General features: G+C 46.0%; 2 protein-coding genes across 5 annotated transcripts; one reads left to right on the forward strand and one right to left on the reverse strand.

The window, feature by feature from the left end:
- Positions 1–554: 554 nt before the first annotated feature.
- rraga (Ras-related GTP binding A) lies at positions 555–10,483 on the forward strand. Of its 4 annotated transcripts, none has more exons than XM_080530194.1 (11): positions 578–804; positions 1,469–1,511; positions 1,874–1,982; positions 2,109–2,208; positions 2,629–2,695; positions 3,041–3,263; positions 4,181–4,276; positions 6,562–6,684; positions 7,156–7,247; positions 9,276–9,391; positions 9,639–10,483. In XM_080530194.1, the coding sequence occupies exons 3-11, from the start codon at positions 1,956–1,958 to the stop codon at positions 9,740–9,742; spliced, it is 948 nt and encodes a 315-aa protein (XP_080386320.1). In that variant the 5' UTR covers positions 578–804; positions 1,469–1,511; positions 1,874–1,955; the 3' UTR covers positions 9,743–10,483. The 4 variants fall into 4 exon arrangements, with proteins under 4 accessions (XP_080386319.1, XP_080386320.1, XP_080386321.1 ...); XM_080530195.1 differs by having other exon boundaries at positions 578–651; XM_080530193.1 differs by lacking the exon at positions 1,469–1,511 and having other exon boundaries at positions 555–651; positions 9,639–10,482.
- Positions 9,941–17,335, reverse strand: nup62l (nucleoporin 62 like). Its single transcript, XM_080530191.1, has 13 exons — positions 17,282–17,335; positions 16,565–16,855; positions 15,389–15,873; positions 14,850–14,942; positions 14,480–14,584; positions 13,983–14,120; positions 13,737–13,833; positions 12,507–12,651; positions 12,188–12,237; positions 11,485–11,619; positions 11,262–11,373; positions 11,037–11,103; positions 9,941–10,811 (listed from the first exon to the last, which is right to left on the reverse strand). Exons 2-13 carry the CDS (start codon positions 16,849–16,851, stop codon positions 10,720–10,722), a joined length of 1,806 nt encoding a protein of 601 aa, XP_080386317.1. The 5' UTR covers positions 16,852–16,855; positions 17,282–17,335; the 3' UTR covers positions 9,941–10,719.
- Positions 17,336–17,732: the final 397 nt, after the last annotated feature.

Raw genomic sequence — 17,732 nt, forward strand, 5'->3', positions numbered from 1 at the left:
TTGATTCCGAGCTGATTGATAACTCTCGTCATGGATTCTTTGTGGAGGGGGGGGGGGCGGTTGTGTCCACTGATTAGGATATTAGCCAATAAAATTTTATAACACTTTTTACCCCTTGACCGTTGTCTGATTCACCACAGTAATTCATTATGTACATTGTTATACTATTGTTACACTATGAACGTACATAGTGTAGAGTCATGTAATGTGTATGTAGGCTCCACCACAGACATCCCGTGGTAGAACAGCTACAGTAAGCAACGAACCCCAAAGAAATGTCTGAAATGTGACACTGAACTGCACCCATGTTGTTGTGCATTCTGGGTGCGTTCGTAAATACGCTCTGGAAATCTGACCAGCACTCTGAATGCCTCTCGTCCAATCAAATTACTTGGTCGCTCTATGACGTTGAACCCACTGTGCGCTCCGGCGCTCTCACAGCGAATGTACGAACGCACCTTCTGTTGGGTCACGTCACGTGAGCCCCCCCCCCCTCTGACAGTCATGTGAGCATGTTGCTTGTCTGCTAGCTTAGTTAGCTTAGCGTAGTGTCCCGACCACTGTCATGACTTGGACCTAGCTGCTGAACTCACCACATTCTTTTGGCGTCTTGTTTGTTGTTCATATTGTTTTCTTGACCAGCCCTTTAAGGTGATATAGCATCTAATGATCTTAGGAGTCTGTAGTACACGCAAACATTTGATATTGCATGTTTGGCCTGCCTGCTAGCTGGAAAGCAGCATGTTTTACTAGGCGTAAACAGCAAGAAATGGGATCTCACAGCTCGCTAGCTATCAACATCAAGTAATGTACAACATGTTTGTTATCCAGTATATCTAGAATAATTTACTCATCTTAGCAACACCTCAACCTCAAGCTAGATAGCGAAAATAACCCGTGTGAATGATTTAGATTCTGACTTGTTATGTTGTTGATTCTGACTTGTTATGCTGTTGCTAGTTAATGTTAGCTAGCCTACTTAGATAGCTACTCAGAAAATAAACTTGCTTCCATGATAGCTTATCCAGCATACTTACTTTTTTAGATTAGCAATTATTATGACCATGTCATGTTGTTAAAATGACCGTTTTCCAGAGTAACTGATTTAAGGTGAATCTGAAAGACTTCATAAGGGAACCAAAGCTAAAAAGGGAAATTGGCTCTAATGTTTTGATTTTGATTTGATTGATTAGGATCCCCACAGCTACTCTTCCTGGGGTCCACACAAAACATATACAAGAAACCATCACAAAAACCGATAACAAAGGAGGGAAAAAAGCATCAACATACATAACAACAACTAATACAAATAAAAACAAAATAAAAGTTAGCAATGCCCACGGCCTCAGTTAACATAACACATAACAAAGAAGAACCATCCACACACAACAATACTCAGTTAGGATTACCTGTGGTAACCACACACATCTACTGTTTTTGAAACAGTTTTTATTCTGGGTTTTTTGAGATATGACCTGGTAGGGCGTTCCATTCAACCATAGATCTATACGGTACTGCACGTTGTTTCAAATTTGTTTTAGTTTTGGGAATTGTGTAGTTACCACTGGTAGCGTGTCTGGTGGGCTATGTGTGTGCATCAGAGGTAAGTGTAAGCTGCCTATATACACACAGACAATGATGGTTATGTCATTGTGCATCTTTATGTAGCCATTATTAGGGCTTTATGTGTTTCTGATGCAACATCTGGTCAGTGGAACTCACCCTAGCCCAGGGATGTACTGAGCTAAGTGTAACTTATTATCATAGTCTCTCAGTTTAGGTAGGTGATACTACCTTTAACAGATGATGGTGACTGTCTGGTGTTTGATGTTTGATGTATTTGTTTGTTACATGACTTGTGTTTGTGTTGAAGCTGTAAGTGACTGATCAGAGGCAGAGGGACGTGGGACTGACGTGTGATTGACGACATTATCGTGACCTGACCTGAGGAAGGGATGTCCAGCACTGCCATGAAGAAGAAGGTTGGGACCTGGGTGTTTGATGTTTTAATGAGTTTTAGCTTAGGAATTCTAATATCTGGTTTGTTACCCCAAAGGATATCCTCCAATATGTGACTGGTGATGATGTATGTGATGATGTGTTCTTAGGTGTTGCTGATGGGCAAGAGTGGGTCTGGGAAGACCAGCATGAGATCCATCATCTTCGCCAACTACATCGCCCGAGACACACGCCGCCTGGGGGCCACAAGTCAGTACTACATTTAAAGTCCATTTCATAGCCGATATGTAACGGCAATATTACAGGTTTTAACTGAAAACTAGACACTTTCAAAATGAACGATTTTTGTTTGTTTGTGCAAAACCACTACACCCCCTTGATGTGGCTCTCCCTTTTAATGAATTAATAATTAATTGTAATGTTTATTTAACTTTTAAAGTGTTCAGTAGGCAGTGTAGATCAGGGGGAAATCTTCATTTAATGTATTTTGATTCTAGGCAAAAAAGGGGGGGTTCATTTTGAAAGGGGGTGTAGACTTTCTATAGATGAAGAATAAATCATGTAGGCCAACATAGACAGAAAATATTGATATAGTGCGTTAATGCTCAGTTATTTCTTAATGTTCATGATATTTAAATCACTCTTTCTCCTCATCTTCTCGACACTTAGTTGATGTGGAGCACTCCCATGTCCGTTTCCTTGGCAACCTGGTTCTGAACCTGTGGGACTGCGGAGGGCAAGTCCATTTTATATTATTTTATTTTTTTTACAAATGTTGGCCCGTCACTTTCAAACCTACGTTAAAAACCGGTACGGTGCTTCACCACACAGGTATCACAGCCTGTCTTTTTGTGTCTTGTTATTATTTGTTGTACACTTGTTATTTGTTTCTTGTTTTTTATCCACTTGTTTACCTATTTCGTTTAACCTGCTATTACTTTTGCTCTTTAATGATGGTTCTATAGCCTATGTGAAGCACTTAGTGACCGCTGGTCTGTGAAAGGTGCTATAGAAATAAACTTTACTTACTTACAGTACTTACCTACACTAACCAATGCCCTCGCTTCTGTTTGCCCACCAGACAAGACACATTCATGGAGAACTACTTCACCAGCCAGAGAGACAACATCTTCAGGAACGTGGAGGTGCTGATCTACGTGTTTGACGTGGAGAGCCGTGAGCTGGAGAAGGACATGCACTACTACCAGTCCTGTCTGGAGGCCATCCTGCAAAACTCCCCCGACGCCAAGGTCTTCTGTCTGGTGCACAAGATGGACTTGGTGCAGGAGGACCAGAGGGACCTGGTGAGCTGATGGTTCATATAAACACACCATACTGCACGCACGCGCGTGCACGCGCACACACACACACACACACACACACACACACACACACACACCTGGCCCAGAGTTACCTGAGAGAGGTACCATATACACACACACACACACACACACACACACACACACACACCCTAAAAGGATACACTGACATACAAACACACCACACGGCATTTGTGATCCATAGGCTATAGTTGTATACAGCTATAGTTGGGGTGGCTGTGGCGCAGGAGGTAGAGCCGGCGTCTAATGATCGCAATGTTGGCAGATCGGCGGTTCGAACCCCTGTCGAGGTGTCCTTGGGCAAGACACTGAACCCCAAATTGCTCCGGTAGCTTGTCGCCATCGGTGTGTGAACGGCCGAATGAGAGGCCGTTGTAAAGCACTTTGGAGTAAGGCGCTATGTAAATCAGTCCATTTACCATTCTATGTAAACAGCATCACTGGGAGCCTTGGTGCCACTCACTCAGACATTCCTTCAAATGGGAAAAAAGCCACCTTCCCTTCGCCGTCAGTATCGACTTAACACGTGTGGCGTGTTCACGACTGAACTCTGTGTAAGTGACCGGTTGGCCCTTGTTGTGGATTTAATTGATTCTTAATAGATTGAGTAAAACTTATAAAGCACAAAGAGCTTAAATCAATTCTCTCCAAAGAGGCCTTTTATTAAGCAAAGTCACATGAGCGCAGAGAGAAAATAGCAGACAAAAAGCCCCCAACATTGGGCGGGACTCATATTCACTGCGCCACAGATCTTGGCACATCTCTTACAGGAAGGAAATGGGCCTTCCTTGAGTGCTAGATTCGCCAAAATGTAGAGAGACTTCAACCCTCAGTATAAACTGATATAAAACTACAACCCCCTCCTCTCCTCTCTCCCCCAGATCTTCAAGGAGCGTGAGGAGGACCTGCGGAGGCTCTCCAGGCCCCTGGCCTGCACCTGCTTCAGGACCTCCATCTGGGACGAAACGCTGTACAAGGTCCTGGCTCTTCCTGTCAACCCCTCACCCAAACTGTTAAAAAACATGAACTTTGTCATCCTGGTCGTAACACCAAATCTACAGACCAGTGTTTCCTCTATATGCATTAATTCGTGGCGGGCCGCCACAAATGAATTTTCTCCGCCACTAATTGATTCAGTTATTATGACCGGAGAACAGAAAAAAAATAGATTGAAGCTAGATTTAGACCGCTTCCAGAACTACATTTCGTTACGATTTAGGGTGTAGTAAATTACAATATGTTACAATGTTGCAATTAACGTTTGTGTTCGCACTGCAATCGAGACTGAATCGCTCTCAACAAGCGCGCGTCGCAAGGCGACGCCCTTGCAAAACTATTTTGTGATTGGTCCGAATTTCGCGGGACATTTGGATTTCAGAAAATCACTCTCCTTTCTCTCTCTTCGCCCATCGGTGCCTTTAATAATCCCGTATCCTAATCGAAAATGCAACATCATCAGCGACGACTGTGGGTTATTGCATTTACTGCTGTTCTCTGGTTCATGTTCTTATACCAGTGCTCAGTATACAAGTATTTTAAATGAACATTCGTAATGTAGTCTCTGATGTTCATGGTCAACTATTTTGTGAAACAAATATTGTTCCCACTAATGGGTTAACCGAGCAGCCTCGCACCTAACGCTAGCTTCGAACTATTCATAGCATAAACGTTGGTAAATGTCATCAACGACACAGTATTGGCAGGGGGAAAGAAGGGGAGTCAAATTTTTATTGACAACGGATTTACATGCTGGAAAAACATGCAGCTAAAATTCAGGGAACATTTGGACAATGAGACACAAGGTGTGGTCGCGTGGTCTAATTTAGTGTTGTTCCGATACCGATACTAGTATCGGCATGGCCACCGATACGCACAAAAATGCTGGTATCGGTATCGGCGAGTACTTTACACATTTTTTTTTTTTTTTTACTTAAGTTTTACAAAAACTTTACGGGCTGGTTTCACAGACAAGGATTAAGCCTAATCCTAGACTAAAAAGCATGTTCAATAGAGATTTTACATTGAAAGTGTGATTTAGTCCAGGACTAGGCTTAAGCCTTGTCTGTGGAACTGGCCCTACGAGTTTTACAAAGGTTTTGAGCAGTGCCAGACTAAGTGTTAGCAATAATTTTACATCGAGGTGAGTATGCGGCTCAAAAAACATGTTTTTTTGTTTTGTTTTTTCAAACGCCGTGGTATCGGATCGGTACTCGGTATCGGCAAGTACTGCACGGTCAGGTATCGGTATCGGTATCGGGATAAAAAAATGGTATCGGAACAACACTAGTCTAATTACAGGGCAAAATGCGCGGGGCAAAAATAATCTATTGCCTCTAAAATCATCACGAACAGAACGGCGGAGGTACGGGTAAACAGGGCTCATGTCGCTGTCATCAAAGGTAAGAATTGGTTTTCTTTAACTCAGCTGATGCATTACCTTGCTGTTGGTTGGTTACCGAATCTGTCACACTGTGATTTTACTTGTGTAAACAGTTAGTGAGTAACGTTAGCCGGTTTTGTGCGTGTACTCTCATGTAGGCCTACTTCGTATTGATGAGCTGAAGATCTTTCATTGTGTGTGTGTGTGTGTGTATGTATGTATGTGACTGTCTGTCACAAGTTTATATTCTACGGATGTTGTTCAGTGCTGTATGCGCGTTCCTGGTTCCATGTGTACTCTACTCTTGTGTACTTCATATTCGATGAGCTGATTATCTCTCGTGTACTTCATATTCGATGAGCTGATTATCTCTCGTGTACTTCATATTCGATGAGCTGATGATCTTTCTGTGTGTGTCAGTGTCTTGGGCGTATCTGTCAGTCACATGTATATTATACGGTAACCGATGTTCAGTGCTGTATGCGCGTTCCGCATGTTCTGCTGCAGCTGTAGGATATCTTGGTATTTGATCACCTTCTATATAAAATCACCTGCTCGGCTTTAATGACTTAACCTCAATTTAAAAATAGTTGCCACCCTCTAGTTTTTGGTGAAATTACGTCTTTGTTTTGAGCGCCAGTGTGCGTTTCATGCGCGCGCAAATGCGTGCGAGCAATGCGCGTGAAAACTCACCGGCCCGCCACTAATGTAAAAAATCGTGGAGGAAACACTGCAGACTGTACATGCCCAATCTAATCATTAACATCCATTACATCTAGAAATATATGGAATGTAAAACATACATCGTGCCTATAGTCGAAACCCAACCACCCGAACGTACACTGCTGTATGAGTTAAAGTCATGTGTGCGTGTGTCTCTAGGCATGGTCCAGTATTGTGTACCAGCTGATCCCCAACGTGCAGCAGCTGGAGACCAACCTACGCAACTTTGCCCAGATCATCGAGGCGGACGAGGTGCTTCTGTTTGAGAGAGCCACCTTCCTGGTGAGTGTCTCTCTGGCTCTGTAGAAGGAGAGAGCCATCTTCCTGGTGTCTCTCTGGCTCTGTAGAAGGAGAGAGCCATCTTCCTGGTGAGTGTCTCTCTGGCTCTGTAGAAGGAGACAGCCACCTTCCTGGTGAGTGTCTCTCTGGCTCTGTAGAAGGAGAGAGCCATCTTCCTGGTGTCTCTCTGGCTCTGTAGAAGGAGAGAGCCATCTTCCTGGTGAGTGTCTCTCTGGCTCTGTAGAAGGAGAGAGCCATCTTCCTGGTGTCTCTCTGGCTCTGTAGAAGGAGACAGCCACCTTCCTGGTGAGTGTCTCTCTGGCTCTGTAGAAGGAGACAGCCACCTTCCTGGTGAGTGTCTCTCTGGCTCTGTAGAAGGAGAGAGCCATCTTCCTGGTGATATGTAAAGCACTTTGTGACCCCTGTTCTGGGATAGGTGCTATAGAAATAAACGTTACTTCCTTGTCTCACCAGGTGATCTCTCATTATCAGTGCAAAGAGCAGCGTGATGCTCACCGCTTCGAGAAGATCAGCAACATCATCAAACAGTTCAAGCTGAGTTGTAGGTGAGTAGGCTCGACCTCTGACCCTCTGAACAACCCTCTGACCAGCCCTCTGACCCTCTGACCAGACCTCTGACCCTGTGACCAGACCTGTGACCCTCTGAACCTTTGACCCTCTGGCCCTCTGACCCTCTGAAGCCTCAGCGTTTCGGTGACATGGAGTTTATCGGCTCTATATTTTCAGCCAGCCGCAAAACGGATGCAAGAGTAAGAGCAGGATGTTGGGTTATGTGTGTCGGTGGTGACAGGTGAAACATGACATGGCTCATGTGGGTGGATTAGCTGTGGACAGAGGCGTGTTCGTGATCCTACGCATGCCAAGAGTCATCGTTGTGTGCTGAAAAATCTGGCCTTGAAAAATGAGCTAATGTTTCAGACACGTGCTAAGACCGTTAGGCAGTTAACATCTAAACGTAACAGTTAACATCTAAACGTAGTTACCATCTAAATGTAGTTAACATCTAAACGTAGTTAACATGTAAACGTAGTTAACATCTAAACGTAGTTAACATGTAAATGTAGTTAACATGTAAACATAGTTAACATGTAAATGTAGTTACCATCTAAACGTAGTTAACATGTAAATGTAGTTACCATCTAAACGTAGTTAACATCTAAATGTAGTTAACATGTAAACGTAACAGTTAACATGTAAACGTAACAGTTAACATCTAAACGTAACAGTTAACATCTAAACGTAACAGTTAACATCTAAACGTAACAGTTAACATCTAAACGTAGTTAACATCTAAATGTAGTTAACATCTAAACGTAACAGTTAACATCTAAACGTAGTTAACATGTAAACGTAGTTAACATCTAAACGTAACAGTTAACATCTAAATGTAGTTAACATGTAAACGTAGTTACCATCTAAACGTAACAGTTAACATCTAAACGTAACAGTTAACATCTAAATGTAGTTAACATGTAAACGTAGTTACCATCTAAACTTAACAGTTAACATCTAAACGTAGTTAACATCTAAACGTAGTTAACATCTAAACGTAGTTACCATCTAAACGTATTTAACATCTAAATGTAGTTAACATCTAAATGTAGTGAACATGTAAACGTAACAGTTAACATCTAAACGTAGTTAACATCTAAACATAGTTAACATCTAAACTTAGTTACCATCTAAACGTAGTGAACATCTAAAATTCTAAACGTAACAGTTAACATCTAAACGTAGTGAACATCTAAACGTAGTTACCATCTAAACGTAGTGAACATCTAAACGAAGTTAACATCTAAACGTAGTTAACATCTAAACGTAGCCCCTTGTGGGGACCGCGGTAACCTAGAGGTTAGAGAGGCCGGCGAGAAATCGGAAGGTCGCTGGCACGATCCCCGCCTCAGGAGGGAGCTGCATGTGCCCTTGAGCAAGGCATTTAACCCCTGATTTAACCCTGCTCCGCGGGCGCCGACTATGGCCCAGAGCAAAAAATACCAAATTCCAACAGTTGACTGACAAGTTGATTGCAGGGCAATAAAACAATTAATTATTGGGGTCGTCTTTTCATGACTCGATCAAACAGTGCAAGCTGTTCTGTGAATGAGACGAGCATTAAGTGATGACTGCCTACTAGTGCTTACTGCCAAGTCAATTACAGCAAACCTGTCAACAGTTTGGCATCTGTTCTCTGTGTGACGAGAGGCACATTCCGACATTACTTCCATTTTTGTGACTGCTTAGCTCGCGCTTTTATTTAGAAATCACTGGAAACTGATGGGATCACAGTATTTTACATCCTTCATGAAATGAGGAAATATCACGTACATAAAGCATTTACAACACATCATTTTTATAATCATCATTTTACATGAATATGCATACAAGTATGAATAAAAAGCATGAAGTGTATTTAATTTATGCAATGGTACAAAAATTGGCAAAATAAATGAAAAACTGCCGATACGCATTCGATATTTGGCCAAGTGTTTCCATAATTTAGGTTCCGGCCAAGAATTGTAATTTCGGTGCGTCTTTATTCTATTGATATTATTGTCATTTGTGTGTGATTGCAGTAAACTGGCAGCCTCCTTCCAGAGTATGGAGGTGAGGAACTCCAACTTTGCGGCCTTCATCGACGTCTTTACCTCCAACACCTACGTCATGGTGATCATGTCAGACCCCTCCATACGTAAGTCGTCATTCAGAATCCCCTCATCCCCTCTCCATGAGAGAACTGTGGCTCAGGAAAATAACCGGAAACCAATGTTGCTAAACAACGGTTGTGAAATAACAGCGCCTTCCATACATGAAACACCTGTGACTTTGTGCTTGGGGCCTCTTTCATGATTTGATCTGAATCCAAATAGTTTTAGTATGGAGCCAAAACTCCCTCTGGCTGGCACATGACAATAACACATGCTTCTTCTGTCCTCCAGCCTCTGCAGCCACACTCATCAATATCCGGAACGCTAGGAAGCACTTTGAGAAGCTGGAGCGTGTGGACGGACCCAAGCACAGCCTGCACATGCGTATGCGCTAGCCCCCGCACCTGCCGGCGCCAGCTCAACCAATCAGGCCACAGAGTCCAAAGGCCAGGCTGTGGTCCCGCCCCCCACTGTGCTCCCTCTCACTCAATCACACAGGTGGTCTGACTCCTGAAGATCCTGTTTTTCTTTTCTCTCCTTCTTTTTACAGTGATCTCATGTATCAGGAACTGTGAGTTTTTTTCTCAGACACCGTTGTCATATATTTACATAAGAGAAAGGAAAGAAATCTCATATTTTACTGGTAAGGGGCTACCGCTACTGTCTTGGTTTGTCGAAGAAAAAGTCTGTCTGTAATGATACGCATAGTATTTTGATTATGTGAGGAAAAAGAGCCTTAACAGAGAAGTTAGTTTTCTGCTTTGCATAGTGACTTTCCTACACCTGCTGTTGTCAAGGCTAGTGTTAAACTCCTGTGTTCACCTCACCATGCTCATGTCTAGTCAAGTCTAGTCGCAGGGTTTAGAAATGGATCATAAGGTGAAGGAAAAGGAGCGGTCATGATAGGGGCGGGAGCTTAGCGAATATATTAATGTTCAACACTGGATATTGTAACCACACATTTTGTGCAGACTTTGACCTGGACTTGTGCATTTGTGACAATTCTTTTGAAATGCCAAATAAATAAGCACATTTAGAAGTCTGGTGTCATAGATGATGTTCTTCTGCCAAATGCAACAGTGAACAACATGGTAATATACAAATTGTCATGGTGCAGATGAATGAATTAAAGCCTGGGGGCAGATGCAGTGTGCAGGCCTTTCTTTATTCATTTATTAATTAGAACTGGACCAGCACTAGTGGGGGAACTTGGAATGTCACACACCCTTAAATATTTTTCTATAAATCACAATTGATGCTGCATTAAAAACACAAATCTTTTATCATGACTTCTTGAAAAATCTTTATAGCATAAAAAAAAAAAAACTAGTTGCACATATACATTATAGCATTTCAGTTACAATTCTCCAAATCAGTCAAATGTGATGCGAAAGGTCTTTTCCTGTTCTTTGCGTCGGTTGTCACACTGTTTGGACACGTCCTCCACTCTTCTTTGTAGAAGCACTGGGGACAGACATCAGTGAGTTAACACGGCTGAGATAAGCTCACTGTTCATGTGGAAGAGGCGTCTCTAAGCTTCTCTTAAGGTTTATTGGCATTAAAAAGTGCCAGAAATGAGACTTACGAATCTGTACATTCTGTAAGCGTCAAGACCGTGGCCGCTGTTCCATTACTAGACATAAACCCAGACCCATGTTCACTCTGGGTGATCAAGGGTTAAATACTGACCTGAATTCTGATCGATCCACTGCAGAGAGTCCATGTGGGCGTTGAGAATTTTGCAAATCTGCTGAAGCTAAAAAGAAAGCAAAAAATAAATCAAGTGTCACCATAGTATCCAAATGACCTAAATCAACTGGACAAGCAATCACACATTCTCAGGAAAACTTCTAGTTCATATCCAGTAACAACAGCAGGTGTTGCGAGTTTAGGACGAGTCTTTCTCCGTCTCACCGGGTCACTGGTGTCGGCTGGGCCGCTGGATGTGTTGAGGTGTTCTATGATCTCCTTCAGGTCCTGGGACATCCTCTTCAGCTGCGCGTCCACGTTCTCCGCCAGCTTGTACCTTCAGAACAGATCAGCATCACAGCTCTGGTCAGGACTCTGCGCCTTCCACACACGCACGTCACAGGAGAGGGTGGCACAACACCGTTTTTTGCACAGTTGCAAATCTTACGTTCTCTCTCGCTCCTCGTCAGCGTTCTGCATGTAGATGGTTCCACTCTGCTCCTTCACAGACTCCTCTAGTGGGGAGAGTAAGTCCTCCAGCTCCTTCTGCTGGGACAGGATGAAGTCCAGCTCCTGGTCTAACCTGGGGGGAGGGGGGGGGGGAAGAAAGAGCAAGAAAGAGCAAGACAAACATTTAGAGAATGTCAACTGTTCTCCAAAACGGTCCTAAAGGCACCGCAAAGACTGCTGGTGGTGGAACTCACAGGACGGCTGGTTGTCATGGTACCAGACACGTGTTCCATACCGTTCCTCATGCCATGCTGTATTCTAACCTGCCTGTCCCATCTCTACCTGTCTGTCCCATGTCTACCTGCCTGTCCCATGTCTACCTGCCTGTCCCATGTCTACCTGCCTGTCCCATGTCTACCTGCCTGTCCCATGTCTACCATATGTCGAAGTGTCCTTGGGCAAGACACTGAACCCCAAATTGCTCCCAGTGAGCAGGCTGGCGCCTTGCATGGTAGCTTGCCGCCATTGGTGTGTGAATGGGTGAATGAGAGGCCGTTGTAAAGCGCTTTGGATAAAGGAGATATATAAGTGCAGTGCATTTAGAGTAACTAAGTGTTTCCTAACGTCACACGGCTCACAGACAGCATGTCTCCATTCCTTGCCAGATGGTAAAGTCCCACATGAGGAGAAACGCCTCCTACCTCCTCTGGTCCAGTTTAACCTTCTCCATCTCCCTGTGCAGCGACGTGATCTGAAGACGACAAAATAAATACATAAATAAATAAATAATAATTAAAAAAACACATTCAAAGAAGAGACAATTCGCACACTACAATCAAATGCGAATGACACGAATGAATTAACGTATGAACGACTTCATTCGACACGCACTCCCGAGTTGCCCACGCTACGATTCCGCTAGCGATACACATGTAAAAAAATGTATATAATAATAATAATCACATCGGATTCAACAATTGGATTTATTTTTATTGTGGTAAAAAAAAAAAAAACCCCCACCTTCTCTCCGTTCTCCACCAGCATGCGGTCCCAGGCGTTGACCTGCGTGGCCTGCTGGAGGAAGTGCCTCTCCTGGTCCTCCAGCTCCAGACTCCACTTGTTGATGAGCCCCTCCAGCTGGGCGTACGACATCACCGGAGGAGCACTGGGGGAGGAAGGGGTTCAGGATTCAGACATACAAGGGTTGTGCGTTGGCTAAATCCAGTGATGTTTGAACCCTTTATACCACTGCACTCACAGTAGTCTGCTTTATGCCTGAAGAAGGCCTATGACCGAAAAGCTTGCGATAAAACGACGTTTTTTGCACAGTGTTTGAGTGTGCGGATGCTGTTATTTTGCACTCTACTGATACTCTTCAGTTCCAGCACCTCAGCAAAGTCTGATCACGGATGAGGGGTGGTATTTTCACTATTTTGATTCAGACCTACCAAAGGGCCAAATAGGCTCAGACGCTGAGAGCTGACTGTTGTCTTTTAGAGTCATATAACATATAGTCATAACAGGCCTGGGTGAGATGAGGTTCAATGTCCTGATGTACAGAAGCAGAGAGAGGCTTTATGGAGGACTTTTTTTGACTGATTTATGGCCATGCAGTCAACTTCCCCTCACACATGGGTTGGGAGGCAGGGTTCGACATTAACACTTAAAAACATCAAAACATTCGCCGGGTTTGTTTGCGCGAGCCCGACTACGCTGCTGGATCCTGGATATGTTTACCGGTGTGCAGGAAGAACAACAGACGGCAGGAAGAACAACAGACGGCGCAGGCGCCAGACCAGACTAGATGATCGTAGAGTGAAGATATTCTTAAAGCGCACGTGCCTGTCGATCAGCCATCACATCGCGTACGCTTTAATAATTATCCTCACTCCACGATCATCTAGTCTGGTCTGGCACCTGCGCCATCTGTTGTTCTTCCTGCACACCGGTAAACATATCCAGGATCCAGCAGCGCCGTCGGGCTCGCGCAAACAAACCCGGCGAATGTTTTACTTGCTCCGGGCAAGTGTCGAACCCTGGGAGCTGATGCGTTGTTCCTCTGCGCCCCTGGAGCAAATAGGGGTTAAGTGTCTTGCTCAGGGGCACACCCAGCTCCCTCCTGAGGCAAGGGAACGAGCCAGCGACCTTCAGACGGCTAGACGGCCTCTCTGACCTCTAGGCTACCGGCCACCGCCGCCCCCTGTGGAGGCTCGTGTGGAGGTCAGACGTGGACCTGGGTCGGTAGCGTACCTGGCTGTGACCGCGGCTGCTGCTGCTCCCGTCATGGCCGCTCCGGCGAGGCCGGCAGGTTTCACCCCCAGGGAGAAGCCGGCGGTGGTGGCGGAGGCTAAGACACAAACCACAACAGTGAGGAACCACCGCTGTGTTCTAACACACTGTTAACACTTAACACCCCTGCGCTCCTACAGATCGTTAGCCTCATAGCATAATTGCCTACGCCCCTAATTGCAACGCCCCTGACCGTGGCGGCTGTACCTGTAGCGGCGACGGTGGTGAGGGCGGTGGCTGTGACGGCCCCCAGGGGTTTGAGCATGAAGCCCAGGGCGCCCCCTGCTCCTGTGGTGGTGGCGGTGGCCGGGGCGGCGGAGGGGGCGGGGCCGGGGGCGGAGCTCACTGCTCCACCAGAGAGGTGCCGGACGAGGGGAAGAAACCATCAGATAAAAAATAAAATTAAAAAAGACTCACAAACCAACGAGGAGGAGGTTGGGCTCTCGCCCCCGCCGACAACACCAGACACCCACGCTGTCACTCAACGTGACTCAGGTGGGAGTTAGAAAGAGAGAGGGAGAGAGAGAGAGAGAGAGAGAGAGAGAGAGAGAGAGAGAGAGAGGGGGGGGGAGAGAGAGAGGGGGGGGGAGAGAGAGGGAGAGGGAGGGGGGGGGAGAGAGAGATGGAGATAAAAGAGAGAGAGACTACATGATAGTTCAGTGACATTCACAATTTGAATTCACGTCAATTCAACAAAAACTCACGAGCGAAGCCGGTGACGGTGGCCGTGGGCGGGGCCAGTGACGCTTGCGCGGCAAAGAGAGACGAGCCTGGAGGCGGGGCGGCCTGGGCGGAGGGCGCCGGCGTCGCTTCAAACACCAAGAAAAGTATGAGAACGTTCAACCCAGTCAGGATAACACCACACAATAAACATCACATGCAGATTTACTGACCGCTGTTTTTTTCTTCTTTTTCATCAATCTTATTCGTGATAGAACGTGTGATAGAACCAAAGACTCCCCAACCAAAGACTCCTCCCCTCCCCTCCCCTCTCCTCTCCTCTCCTCTCCTCCCCTCCCCTCCCCTCCCCCCTCCTCTCTCCTCTCTCCCAGACTCCCCAGGGGCTTGTTTTACCTGCAGGTTTGACCCCCCCGAAGGCAAATCCGCCACCCTGGGTCGTCACGGCCGGAGCCCCCATGGCCGGAGCGGCGGCGTTAAGAGTCAGACCTGAGGATGACACACACAAACACAATCGGCGTGAGACCGTGGGGAGGTTCTAGAATTCCCACACCTTCTGAAACATCAAATTCAAACACCTTTCAAGGACTTCAAGACTCAATTCCCTCAAATTCAAGGACCAAACACGACATAGTTTGAGACAGATCTAGATGAGAACTTATATAATAGGAACTATCCGCTCACAGACAACAATTAAAAAGATAGGCTTGAATGTGCACAGCAAAACAATATATTGTGAAATATGTATAAAGTTAAGCAATACAGAGAGGAGGAGCTAAGTAAAAACATTTTTAATTATTTATTTTTTTGAGATATTTTTCTCATATTCACAAACTTTCAAGGATTTCAAGGACCCGGGGGAACCCTGAAAAACACACTGACTGCATCAGGCGGGAAAGTAACCGAGCCGAACGCGGAACCTCGTCCAAACTTACCGGCCACGGGCTGCCCCCCCAGGGGTGGGAGGGTGGACGCCGGGGCGCTGTTGGCGAAGGAGAAGCCCCCCCCCGCCGCGGCGGCAGGAGCTGTGGTGGCCTGGATCTTGGCCGTACCGAAACTAAACCCTCCTCCTCCTCCTAGAGAGAGCCCTCCTGCGGTCTGTGCTGCCGCTGCGGTCTGTGCTGCCGCTGCTGCTGCTGCGATTGCGGCCGCTGGTACTGCTGGCTGGGCCTGGGGCTGGGGCTGGATCTGGGCGGTCGGGGCCCCGAATCCAGCCCCGGTGGAACCAAAGCTGAAGCCACCACCACCCCCTGCAGGAGCAGCGGCCGTCTGTATGGAGAGGCCTCCCCCGAGGCCGAAGCCTGTGCCGGGGGGGGGTGCCGCCGCCATGCCCATGCCCATGCCCATACCCATACCCATGCCCGTCGGCACGGGTTGAGCTGCAGCAGGGGTGCCTAGGTTGAGCTTAGCGGTGGGGGTCCTTGAAAGTCAAAACGGTAAAGAGAAAGAACAAATGTTTTTTTATGTTCTATATTAACTCATACTCATACTGTAATACGACTACTGTATCGAGACATTGACCTTTAGCAGAGAGAGAGCCCTTTAACTAAAGAGACTTGATGTTTGTCAAAGTAAGCGAGTCGTCTAGAATTCAGTCATCGTCAGAAAATCTAAGCTAGGACCAGGGGCCATGGGCAGAAACAGAAGCTTCGACACACAGCTGGATACAGGAAAAAGTGTCTGGACAGGTCTGGTCTGACCCCAACATGTAACATACAGTACAGAACATGAACCAGACAGTACAGAAGATGAACCAGACAGTACAGAAGATGAACCAGACAGTACAGAACACGAACCAGACAGAACAGAAGATGAACCAGACAGTACAGAAGATTAACCAGACAGTACAGAACATGAACCAGACAGAACAGAAGATTAACCAGACAGTACAGAACACGAACCAGACAGTACAGAACATGAACCAAACAGAACAGAAGATTAACCAGACAGAACAGAACATGAACCAGACAGAACAGAAGATGAACCAGACAGAACAGAACATGAACCAGACAGAACAGAAGATTAACCAGACAGAACAGAACATGAACCAGACAGAACAGAAGATTAACCAGACAGAACAGAACATGAACCAGACAGTACAGAACACTCACCCAAAAGAGAAGCCACCGGCGGCGGGGGTGCTCTGTGCAGGGGTCCCAAAGCTGAACCCCCCAGTTTGGGCTGGGGTGCCCTGGGTGGGCATGGCAAAGAGACCAGAGGGCTGGGCGGCGACGGGGGCCTGGGCCATGTTGGGGGTCCCGAACGAGAAGCCCCCGCCCGGAGGTGCCGGGGTGGAGGTGGCCGCACCAAAGGCCGTGGCAGGAGCAGCGGCAGGCTTGGCAGCTCCGAAGCTGAACCCAGTGCTCGGGGCTTGGCCGAAGTTAAATCCACCACTCATGGTCCTTGGCAGGAAAGTGTCAAGAGAGAAGATGTGTTAGGCTGGTCCAATGGATGACAACATCATCAGTTCGTTTCTTCATCACTCATCACTCTTTCCTGTCAGATTTGAAATGTAGGCAGACTTGCTAGCAATACATACTGCATATATATATATATATATATCGTGAGTAAGTTAGCTAACAGTGGAGTATGATGAATCAACTGAATTAGAATGACTAGGAGGGAGGGGTAAGCTAACGTTTCAAGTTAGCTGCTAGCTAGCTAACTATGTTAGCTTCCAACGTACCTGGTCAACTAACACAAACCCGAGGAAACCTAATGGGCGCCTAGCTAACCATTCCCCCGGCTAAGCTAAGCAGGTGCACGTGTTAGTTCACGGACACTGAACAAGGCTTGTCAATAAGCAAAGAAGCATATAATAATAATACCTTTCCCTTTGATTCAAACTTCAGATGAAATTGAAAGCGCATGCAATCTGCGCCACAAACGGTTTGACGTCTGTCGTCACGGCGTTGTTCTAGTCAAAGACAGACGCGCAGAGGTGCTTTCCCAGCATCTACAGTGGACAGCGCCACCCGCCGGGATGGAGTGGGAACACGTCTTATTATTACCAAAAAGTCGTCGTCGCTGGCGCAGTGTGATTGTTCTTGCATTTATCTTCTCTTCTTTGCTTACGGCATACTAGGTATGACGTAGATTTTGAGTATGCAGTGCGTTCACACTGTATAGTATGTGCGATTTGAGTATGTGAGAGATCTAGTATGGATACTAGATTATCCCGAATCTCTGAGTATGCGATGAGACCATACTATAACGACCAAACTCGTTATAGTAATACAGCTGTTTTTTACATTATCTGAGAGCCTGGAGACCAAAAGC

Source organism: Nansenia antarctica (assembly GCF_963989245.1).
Source record: "Nansenia antarctica genome assembly, chromosome: 4".
NCBI lineage: Eukaryota > Metazoa > Chordata > Actinopteri > Argentiniformes > Microstomatidae > Nansenia > Nansenia antarctica.

What these genes read in the sequence shown, in the direction of transcription:
- nup62l (XM_080530191.1), bottom strand. Translation starts at nt 16,851, where the DNA reads ATGAGTGGTGGATTTAACTTCGGCCAAGCCCCGAGCACTGGGTTCAGC. An exon ending in GCCGGTGGCTTCTCTTTTGG is followed by an intron (nt 15,874 to 16,564) that starts GTGAGTGTTCTG and finishes TTGACTTTCAAG; the next exon opens with GACCCCCACCGCTAAGCTCA. An exon ending in GTTAAACTGGACCAGAGGAG is followed by an intron (nt 11,620 to 12,187) that starts GTAGGAGGCGTT and finishes CCCTCCCCCCAG; the next exon opens with GTTAGACCAGGAGCTGGACT.
- rraga (XM_080530193.1), top strand. Translation starts at nt 1,956, where the DNA reads ATGTCCAGCACTGCCATGAAGAAGAAG. An exon ending in GGGACGAAACGCTGTACAAG is followed by an intron (nt 4,277 to 6,561) that starts GTCCTGGCTCTT and finishes GTGTGTCTCTAG; the next exon opens with GCATGGTCCAGTATTGTGTA. An exon ending in TTGAGAGAGCCACCTTCCTG is followed by an intron (nt 6,685 to 7,155) that starts GTGAGTGTCTCT and finishes TTGTCTCACCAG; the next exon opens with GTGATCTCTCATTATCAGTG.